The sequence below is a fragment of the Trypanosoma conorhini genome (genome assembly GCF_003719485.1).
Source record: "Trypanosoma conorhini strain 025E chromosome Unknown Tco_14.4_contig_00256, whole genome shotgun sequence".
Taxonomy (NCBI): domain Eukaryota; phylum Euglenozoa; class Kinetoplastea; order Trypanosomatida; family Trypanosomatidae; genus Trypanosoma; species Trypanosoma conorhini.
The window spans coordinates 15,531-24,520 of record NW_021704344.1 but is presented as its reverse complement, the minus strand read 5'-3'; the positions used below and the strand labels follow the sequence as shown (position 1 = coordinate 24,520).

The window sequence follows — 8,990 nt, the reverse complement described above, 5'->3', positions numbered from 1 at the left end:
TTTTTTTTTTAGGGCCGTCTAGTCACGCCACAGGGAATGAAGCGGGCATGTTTCCCACCGTGCGGATCCACGGCAGACACGCATGCGGGGGGGGCAAAGTGAGACGGAAAAAAGCGTGCAAAAACGGCATCGAAGCAGCTGCCGCCACGCACGTCCAGCAACGCCGCAGCAACGAAAAAAAATATTACGGGAAAACATACACACACACACACACGAGGAAAGAAAAAAGCTAAAGCATGCTGCATTCAGTCTTTGCATATCCCCTCTTTCGTGCTTCTCTTGCCGCTGTTGTGTGGAGGCGGCGCGAGAAGCAGGAAATGAATGCCTAGGGACACACCAGACCATCCCCCCACCACCTCTCGCTCTCCCTCCTACGTCTCCCCTCAGGCGACGCCGATGCTCGCCCACCAGTCACCGTACGTGGGGTCCTCAACGTTCGCGTAGAAGTCGTGGGCCTCGACGACGGTGGCCTCCCGCGCGTAGTCGTCGGGTGAGTAATGGCGGTACTTTTCGCCGTCGCCAAGGTCGAGGATGCGCACCTCCTCTCGCACGACGAGGTGCGGCTGCCCGTCGGGGCGCTTAACGGCGAACTCTTGAAAGAGCCGCACCTCCCGCATCCACACACGGTACCCGTCAACGCGGACAAAGTGGCGAAAAAGGAGAAAGAACGCCTCGGACATGACACGGATGCGCACGGAACTCGTCACGACGCCGTGGTCGTGCAGGTCGTCCTCCATCATGTCAAACTGGTGGAAAAAGAGAATGGGCAGTGTCCTGTCCTTCAGCAGCCCCCAGTTCACTCCAGGCATGGAGGGCTCAAGCGGCTTCAGCCTGCAGCGCCACTCGTCGACGCCAAAGTAGTTGTTCCGCCACGCCCAGTCAACCTTTGCGTCGACGATGGTGTACTGTGTGTGCTTCCACGACTCCGCGACGGGGACCTGCAGCTGCGGCAGGGTCGACTGGCTGTAAGCCTTGCTGCGGTAGAAAGCCGCCGCCGAACGCAACACCTCCAACAACGAAAACGACACAAAAGGAGCGTCCGTTCGCTCTGCCGGGGCGATGCGGAGTGTGTTAAACGCGAACGGAATCTCTGGAATGGCGCTGATGCCGAGCGCCTCCTCATAGTGTCGCACCTCCTCCTGCGTCAAGATGCGGGAGAACTCCGTCACGGAAAACTCCCACCCGCCAACGCGACGCGAGACCCACCGTGAACACTTCTGCGCAGTGGTATTAACTTCTACCTGCGTGGACTTGGTCACGGGCGGTGCGGGCGGTGCACGGGTAATGACAGCCGCAGCTATTCTCGTGGCTGGAGACGGCAGCGACGCGGCTTGTGCTCTTGGCCCAGCAGCTTCGCCTACACGCGGCTCTGCGCTGCCGCCGTGATTCCCTGGCAAAGGAGGAGGAGAAGGCACGGCGGCCGCCTGTAGAGACGCCGCGTCTGCCAGGAGCGGATTCTTCGCCAAAGTGCGAGCCATTGGAAATTCCACATGTAGAACCAGAATTGCCGCGATGTTCTTCAAACCCGCTGCGTCCACCTCGTCAAAGAAGTCCCGCCGAGTGCTGACGACATTCATAACACCAACCACATGCCCTGCGGCACTTTTGATCGGGACGGCAATCTCCGACTTCGAGACGGCGTCGCCTGGGACATGTCCCGGAAAGGCATGCGCGTCAGGCACGATAAGCACTTCGCCCATCTGTGCCGCCGTGCCACACACACCGTGTCCCATTTCAATTGCCATGTGCGTCGGGCGTCCCTGGAAGGGCCCCAGCGCAAGTAGCTGGGGGCTTTGAAGCAGGTATAAACCAAGCCAGTTCACAGGAAGCTCCTGCAGCGTCGCCGCCGGGCTAGCATGATGGTTCATTTCATAAAAAAGCGCGGCGGTAACGTTGCTCAGCACAGCCATTACATTAAAGTGCGGCGTCAGCCGTCGGTAGGGCGCCTCGACAAGGGCCCGCACCAGGGCCTCCAGTCGTGGGTACAACTCCCGCCTTCGCCCGTCCGCGGGCACGGGGGAGCATTCCTGCCGCAGTATCATGAGCCTCTTCAGAGCGGACACCTGAGCGCTGGCGCCCCTTCCCTCCCACCCACTGGCGTTGCCCTTGGTGGGCAGTGCAACAAAAACTATAAAAAAAAAAGAGAGGAAACAAGTGCGCAAGCGCAGCCGGGCAGCCACCAGAAGCAGCCGCTGCGAATACACAAAAGCATCAAGCGATCCAAAGCGAAAAAAAAAAAACAACAACAACAACAACTTGCTCCTTTAAGAAGTTCCGGTTTGATCACACCTCTTCAAACAGCGCCATTGGTATATGCAGCGGGTGACTAAGCAGACGGCCATGCAACTCGCGCGGGACAACGGCCTCCTCCATGCAGGTGGCACCGTAGAGCCTCTGCAGGTGCGGACGGGGGCTGTGCGCCACCGGAAGCCAGAGCATCGCAAGACCATCCGACGGCGCGGCATAAAACGGCACACGCGTCAAAGGAAACAATTCCTCACGATACCACCACTCATTCGGCCACGTCTGCTTCGCCTCCCCCCGTGCAAAGCAGAAGCGCCCCTGCAGCTCCTCCAGAATGAAGATGTCGATAAAGTAACCGTAACGCATGCACGCGGCAGCGCCATCCCGCGACGGCGGTGGTAGTGAGCGGCTGTAGACTTTGTAACCAAACATAGGCACGTACTCCAGTACAAGGTCCGTTGCCGCGTTATCCGTGTTGGGAAAGTCAAAAGCCGCCCGAAGCTTCGCCTCATCCGCGGACGCAATGCCCAAGTCAACGTCGTCGTCCCAGGGAATGATACGGCCGTGACGCATGGCGCCAAGCAAAGTACCACCAACAGCCCAGCACGTCACACCGGCGTGCTCCAGAGCATCCAGCAAAGCACGCAATAGACCATGTAGCGCAACGCGCATTCCCACCGGCACAATGAGGCGCTGCATCAAGCTGCTACTACCCATCGGTTTGCGCAGGACACACACCCCATCAAACCGCGGCGTCACCTCCGCAAATGAAGTGATGTTCAGCGCCACGGAACTTGCTCCCGGTTTCGCAGCAAAACGACGCTGGGCAAGAAGCATGTAAACGGACTGCGCCGAGGGAGACTCGGGGGCATCACTCTTGTCCAGCAGCTCAACAAACTCATTCTCAGCTGTGGTGGGCAGCCAGCGGCGCGGCTCCGCCTGCAGCTGCGCCAAAACAGAATCAAGCAGACGCCGCACGTCGACATCGCAGTGGGCCAACCCCACCTTCGGCCCGGCCGCAGAGCCGGACGAGGAGCATGGCTGAGCGGCCTTCAGCGAAGAGGCACGATGCCGCGCCAGACAAAAGAGGCGCGACAACGCCCCACAAGACATCGCAACCGATGGCAAAAAAAAATTTCGGCAACTAACTCAGGCCACACAAGAGGCAAAAAAAAAACACACGCGAATACCACAACAACTGGAGTGTAAAGAAGTCGGAGGCAAAGAAGCGGTGCCGCGGCTCGGCACCACAACGCAATTGCCCTCCACACACAGACACACTGAGAGCCGTGTTAGGGATAGTCATCACTGTTTCATCCACCCCCCAATAACCCTTTTCTTTTACTCCCAAGTGTATCTGCTAGGTGTGCCGCCAGTCGCATGCGTGCTTTCCTCCACTCTCGCGGCACAAGGAGTTCCCCAGCTCTTCTTTACAAACGGGTGGGCGCATTGAAGAGGACTTGTGGAGCGGCAGTGCCGTTTCACAGCCTCTGGCAGGCAAAGACACACTCTGCGGCGTGTGGCACAGCCAAGCCAGGCGCAGCAAAACGCCTCCTCGCCCCCACCCCCCAAAGCAAATGTTTAACAATCAGAGGAGCCCTGGCTCCGTAAGCAAAAGCAATAAAAAAAACTTTCTCCCTTTTCCACACACCCACACACATACTTTTCTTAGTCCTTTTTCATTTTCCCCTCCTCATTTTAAAAGTTTCTCTCCCATATTTTCCGGCGCTTTATTTTTTCTTTTACGTGATTTGCTTCAAAAATGGCACACGCTTCGCACCCACGGCCCACAGCGTCCTTCATTAGACCCAATGGGTGCCATGCGGTGGCCCTAGGCGTACGGGCGGAGGTCTTTCGTGGCAACTTCCTTCGCATAGAAGTAAGATGCCTTGCACTGTGGTGAGATCTTGGAGCGCTTGGCGCCAAGGAGGCAGTTCCACACGTCTCTCACCTTATTCACACGCGAGGGACACAGTGATGCGGCGGACTTCCTGCAGGCACTCAAACCACCGTACCAGCTGCGGCAGACCGCGTTCTTGATCTTGGCTTGCTGGCGCAGCATGCAGTTGAACTGCGCATTCCCGGACGCCCTGCCACTGGCGGAGCAGAGCCTTTCGCGATCATCCCGGCAATGTGACAGGGGGTGCCCCGACAGGCTTCCGTCGGCCGCCTCCGCTTGTTCGAACCACGCACCACAGGCAAGAAGCACCACGACGAGAACGGCAACAAGGAAACGGCGCATGCTGCTGCTCTTCAAATGTTGGCGTTGCTGAGCTTGAAACTTTGGTGTCGCTTAGACCTCTGCCCCCCGTTGTGCGGCGCGCGTTGGCGGAGAACGGGGGAGACGGCGGGGGTGGTGGTGGGGGGGGGGGCGCAGAAGAAGACGAAGAAGCAGAGGAAGAAAAAAAGTAAATAGGCAACATCCTGAGGCAGCGCAGGCGGTGTGGCAACACAACGCCTTTGCCCTCCACCAAGTGCAAACAAAATCCCACAGGGAGGGAGAGAGACAGTCAGACAGACATAGACCTCTGATAGATATAAAAATCACTATTTCCCCCAATAACTCATAGCTAATTTCACTTTCTCTTCCGGAATGGTGTTCTGGCCAGTTTTCACTGTCATATAATATATAGCCGTCACACACTGGGTTCAGTTTGCACATATTTTGTCTCCCGTGCACGTTGTTTAAGCCTTCCCCCTCTTCTCTGAAGGTTGGAATACAAAGTAACTCGACGGAAAGCCGATTTCCGTGGCGCATTTCCACGCTTCAGCGTGCCGCCCACTGTGATGGACGCCTTACTTCTTTCTTTCTTTTTTTTTGCTTCACCGTCATCAGCGCGGTTCCCATCCGATTTTGTTTCCTTCGCGGTTCATTTACCCTCCTTCCGTGTCCGTGGCACGCCGGTGAAAACAAAGAAGTTGCATGATGCATAACTAATTACTATTGTCGTTTGTTCTTTTTCTTTTTTTTCCTTTTTTTTTCTTTTTCTTGTGTGTGTGTGTTTTTTTGTTTTTGTTTTCTTTTGCTTTTCATGCAGCCCAGCGGTCCGGGACGATTTTACGGGTGTCACGGCATGCGGCTGCAAGCCCTCTTCGCTCCCCCGCCCCTACCTCCGCAGGGCGTCGCCTTCTCCGGCGGAAGGGTGGTGCCTGCGGAAGAAGGCCAAGTGCTGCTTGTAGTAGCTGGACGCACTGCAGTCGGTGGGGAGAGAGGCCTCGGGGCGGCTTAACAGGCACCGCAGCTGCGCGCGCGGGCTCTGGCCGTCTCTGGCGCAGAGTGACATGGCGGCGTTCCTGCAGGCCATCATGCCCTTCGCGTACTCCCGGCAGGGGGCACTTTTGAGCTTGTCCGCATTTGCGTAAATGCACTTCCACCAGTCCTCGGCGGAGCCATCGTAAGGATACGCGCAGACGCGGCTCATCTCCCCCCGGCATCCGGAGAGCATCGCGTACCTCCGCGGCTCCCCTTGAACAAGCCGACTGCGGCCCTCACCACTGCGGCGCCCGTGGAACCTCGGCCCGTGTGGCGGCGGGCCCTCCACCCGTACAGCCGACACGCTGCACGCAAGAAGCACCACGACGAGAACGGCAACAAGGAAACGGCGCATGCTGTTGCTCTTCAAATGTTGGCGTTGCTGAGCTTGAAACTTTGGTGTCGCTTAGACCTCTGCCCCCCGTTGTGCGGCGCGCGTTGGCGGAGAACGGGGGAGACGGCGGGGGTGGTGGGGGGCGCAGAAGAAGACGAAGAAGCAGAAGAAGAAGAAAATTAAATAGGCAACATCCTGAGGCAGCGCAGGCGGTTTGTCGCGCAGTTGGGGGAAGTGGGAGGGGGATTCGTGCGTGTTTGTGTTGCCTCCCACAGAAACCCCTGTGCGGTTCGTTTTTGGTCTCGTTGCTGTGCCTTTACTTTTCCTCCTCGCCGAGGCAAAAGGTAGTCACATTTGAAAAAGTGGGTAAAATTTACATGAAGATTTCTACTCCGGGGCGCGGAACTTGTCTGTAGGCCGCCTGCAGTGCAACACGCCAGAGCAGCAGGAAGAAGAAAAGGCGGCGAGGCGGAAGCAAACAAAGAAACAAAGAAACAGTGAGTGGGACTACACGCGCAGGCGTCACGCCGGCAGTCGCGATGGCTCTCTCTCTCTCTCTGCTGTCGGCTCTAAAAAACTTGATGACGCTTCTTTGGCAGCAGAGGGACATTCTTGTAGCGATCGGGCCGTGCACGCTCTAGGTTCTCCATCTCCCTCTTGATGCGTTCTGCGTACTTGGCTTCCAGCTCCTGCTGGTCCGTCAGTTGATTCGCAACGGCCCGCCGCTCCGCCTCCTTCTCCGCCGCGCGTCGCTGCATTTGCGCTATGAGGTACTTCTGATCCTCCCGCAGCACCTTGTAGCGGCGGGCGCGTTCCTGCGCGTCAAGGTCGACAGAGTTGGCAAGCTCGCGAAGAAACTCCTCGCGCTCCTTCGCCGCCCGGGCGGCGTCGTCCTTCTCCTGCTGCCGCTTGTCAAGCACCTGTTGCCGGCGGATGACGAGAACGTTGTGCATCAGTCGCTTGCGCTTCGCCTCATCCGCGGCCCACCGCGCCTCCCGCTTCGCCCACTCCTTGTTGTTCGCCTCATCCCACAACTTGTCCAGCTCCCCTTCGTCCTGCTTGCGCTTGTTGAGCTGCCGCCGGATCTCCTCCAGGTTTGCCCTGGCGGTATTGCGGCGCTCCAGCTCCAGCGCCCGCTTCTGCCGCTCCTCCTCGGCCAGTTCCGCCAGCAGGCGGTCCAGCACCTCCTTGTCCTCCTGCTGCAGCTGCTCGTACTCCTGCCGCCGCACCTGCCGCAGCTCCTCGTTGAAGGCGCTCATCTCCTTTGCGAGGACCGCACGGGCCCTGCGGGCCTCCACGCGACGCTGCGTCTCCGCCGCCAGCTCCTCCGCCACGACGCGGTTGAACTCGTCGTCCTCCTGCTGCTTCTCCGCCTGCGCCTGCGCCTTGCGAGCCTTGTTGCCTTCCACCTGCGCCGCCAGGGCCTTCTTGGTCTTTTCCCTGGCAACGTGCAGCATGTCGAGGTCGCGCCGCGCCCGCTCATTCGTCAGTCGTTCCTCCTCCAGCCGCTGCTGGGCGAAGAAGTCATCCTCGCGCTTCTGCTCCTCGCGGCGCCGCTCTGCCAGCACAAGCTGCTCAAAGCGGGCATCAGAAACTTGCATCACCTTCAGTCTACTTTCCGCCAGCCGCAAAGAGTCAATCTTCTCACGGAACAAACGTTCGTGCTGCTTCTGTGCGTCAACGCGAAGGTCCTCTTTGTGTTGCTCGCGCAGTTCGCGGGCCTTTTGAATCAGCCGCTCGCGCCGTTGCTCCTCTGTCTCCGCCAGGTTGTTCAGCATCGCCTCATGCTCGGCACGCTCCCGCAGAAGCATGTCTGCAAGTCGTTTGCGACGGGCCACCAGCGCGTCATCGTGCTGCGCCTGCACCTTATCCAAGTGACGCATCAGGTCCTTTCGCTGAATCACGGCGTCCCCGCGCACCTCCCAGTTAGCCGTGAGCCGCAACCGGCAGTCCTCCGCATGGGCCTTGTTAAACAACCGCTGCTCCGTCTCGCGCCGCTGCCGCGCCTCAATCAAGGCAAGGGCACTGGGATAAGGCATTTAAGATATGTCTCTGGCAATGACTCCCCTGTTATATATATATATATATATGTCGACTGACTCTCGTGGTGCTATTCCTTTCGGTCTCTGTCTCTCGCTTCCCTCCGGACCTCACGGCTGGTTTGTCGTGAGCTGCCCTCGAACCCGGACGCGTCCGTGCGAGGAGCGCCACTCCTGTTGCTTTTCGCTCCTCCGCCTGCCGATGGTGTTCGTCCGCCGGGCCTTCGCAGAGACGTACGTGTGCGTTTTTTTCCCCCCCCCTTCACCTCCCCTCTCGCTTTTCTTCTTTTTCTCCCTTTTTCCTTCTGCAGACGCGCGCGTGCGGCGAAAGAAACTGAGAAGGCGACACAGAGAGATGCAGCCGCAGGAGACAACCCTAAAAAAAACACACAAAACAACAATAGTAAACACTTACGGCGCAAAACGGAGAGAGAGACACACACAGCACTTGGGCACAACTCCCCAATGCCACGGCATGCCACTCGCACGGGCAAAAAGAGCAGCAGAGAGACGTACGCACGGGCACACGCAGGCACGGCCTCAAGGCGTCGACTCCAGCAACATACATTTAAGCTCCAGCGCTGCCAACTCGGCCTCCTCCATCGCGGCCTCCGCGACCGCCGAGTCCTGTCTCTCCTTCAACAGGGACGCACGGATGCCGGAGACGACGCTGTCGTCGCTCATGAAGAGCGGCAACGGCGCCGTCCTGATGGGAAACATGCAAGGCGGCGCAAAGACGGAGCAGTACGGGAAGGGCTCTTCCCAGTCCCCCGTCGAGGTCCCCTGCAGGGTGCGGCGCTGCAGCCGCGCCTGCGTCTCGGCATGCAAAAGGGCGTCCAGCGCCTCGGCCGCCTCCGCGCACTCCTCCGGCGGGGGCGTGGGGACGTGGCAGCTGCAGGTGGCGGCGTCAGCGTCCGCGCCGGCAGCGGCGGACATGCTCTCTCTCTCTCACACAGACAGAGCACGCTGCAGGGAGGTGCGAAGTTGCAGGCAAAAAACAATGATAAAAAAGAAAAGAAAACAAAGGCAGGAGGCAGTTAAGTGCATCAGCTGGATCCCAGTCGCGAAAAAAAGGGAAACCCCCCACAGACACAATAGCCAGAGGCAGAATACATATGCA

At 58.7% G+C, this 8,990-nt stretch overlaps 6 protein-coding genes across 6 annotated transcripts, besides 8 other annotated features; all 6 read right to left on the bottom strand.

Moving 5' to 3' along the window:
• Positions 1 to 194: 194 nt before the first annotated feature.
• Positions 195 to 214: a microsatellite.
• Positions 215 to 383: 169 nt separating this feature from the next.
• Tco025E_04793 (GAF domain-containing protein) lies at positions 384 to 2,042 on the bottom strand (the record flags this gene model as incomplete). The annotated part of the gene is made up of 1 exon (XM_029371698.1): positions 384 to 2,042. One exon carries the CDS (start codon positions 2,040 to 2,042, stop codon positions 384 to 386), a length of 1,659 nt encoding a protein of 552 aa, XP_029228199.1.
• Positions 2,043 to 2,229: 187 nt separating this feature from the next.
• Positions 2,230 to 2,256: a microsatellite.
• A 27-nt stretch (positions 2,257 to 2,283) lies between these two features.
• Positions 2,284 to 3,357, bottom strand: Tco025E_04792 (fukutin-related protein-like; the record flags this gene model as incomplete). Its single annotated transcript, XM_029371697.1, has 1 exon — positions 2,284 to 3,357. The coding sequence occupies one exon, from the start codon at positions 3,355 to 3,357 to the stop codon at positions 2,284 to 2,286; it is 1,074 nt and encodes a 357-aa protein (XP_029228198.1).
• Positions 3,358 to 4,075: 718 nt separating this feature from the next.
• Tco025E_04791 (uncharacterized protein) lies at positions 4,076 to 4,486 on the bottom strand (the record flags this gene model as incomplete). Its single annotated transcript, XM_029371696.1, has 1 exon — positions 4,076 to 4,486. One exon carries the CDS (start codon positions 4,484 to 4,486, stop codon positions 4,076 to 4,078), a length of 411 nt encoding a protein of 136 aa, XP_029228197.1.
• Positions 4,487 to 4,581: 95 nt separating this feature from the next.
• Positions 4,582 to 4,616: a microsatellite.
• A 3-nt stretch (positions 4,617 to 4,619) lies between these two features.
• Positions 4,620 to 4,653: a microsatellite.
• A 391-nt stretch (positions 4,654 to 5,044) lies between these two features.
• Positions 5,045 to 5,068: a microsatellite.
• Positions 5,069 to 5,195: 127 nt separating this feature from the next.
• Positions 5,196 to 5,275: a sequence feature (A-rich).
• A 76-nt stretch (positions 5,276 to 5,351) lies between these two features.
• Tco025E_04790 (P21 protein) lies at positions 5,352 to 5,852 on the bottom strand (the record flags this gene model as incomplete). The annotated part of the gene is made up of 1 exon (XM_029371695.1): positions 5,352 to 5,852. One exon carries the CDS (start codon positions 5,850 to 5,852, stop codon positions 5,352 to 5,354), a length of 501 nt encoding a protein of 166 aa, XP_029228196.1.
• Positions 5,853 to 5,977: 125 nt separating this feature from the next.
• Positions 5,978 to 6,008: a microsatellite.
• A 392-nt stretch (positions 6,009 to 6,400) lies between these two features.
• On the bottom strand, positions 6,401 to 7,870 carry Tco025E_04789 (coiled-coil domain containing 11; the record flags this gene model as incomplete). The annotated part of the gene is made up of 1 exon (XM_029371694.1): positions 6,401 to 7,870. The coding sequence occupies one exon, from the start codon at positions 7,868 to 7,870 to the stop codon at positions 6,401 to 6,403; it is 1,470 nt and encodes a 489-aa protein (XP_029228195.1).
• Positions 7,871 to 7,902: 32 nt separating this feature from the next.
• Positions 7,903 to 7,921: a microsatellite.
• A 489-nt stretch (positions 7,922 to 8,410) lies between these two features.
• Positions 8,411 to 8,806, bottom strand: Tco025E_04788 (uncharacterized protein; the record flags this gene model as incomplete). Its single annotated transcript, XM_029371693.1, has 1 exon — positions 8,411 to 8,806. The coding sequence occupies one exon, from the start codon at positions 8,804 to 8,806 to the stop codon at positions 8,411 to 8,413; it is 396 nt and encodes a 131-aa protein (XP_029228194.1).
• Between the last annotated feature and the right edge of the window lie 184 nt (positions 8,807 to 8,990).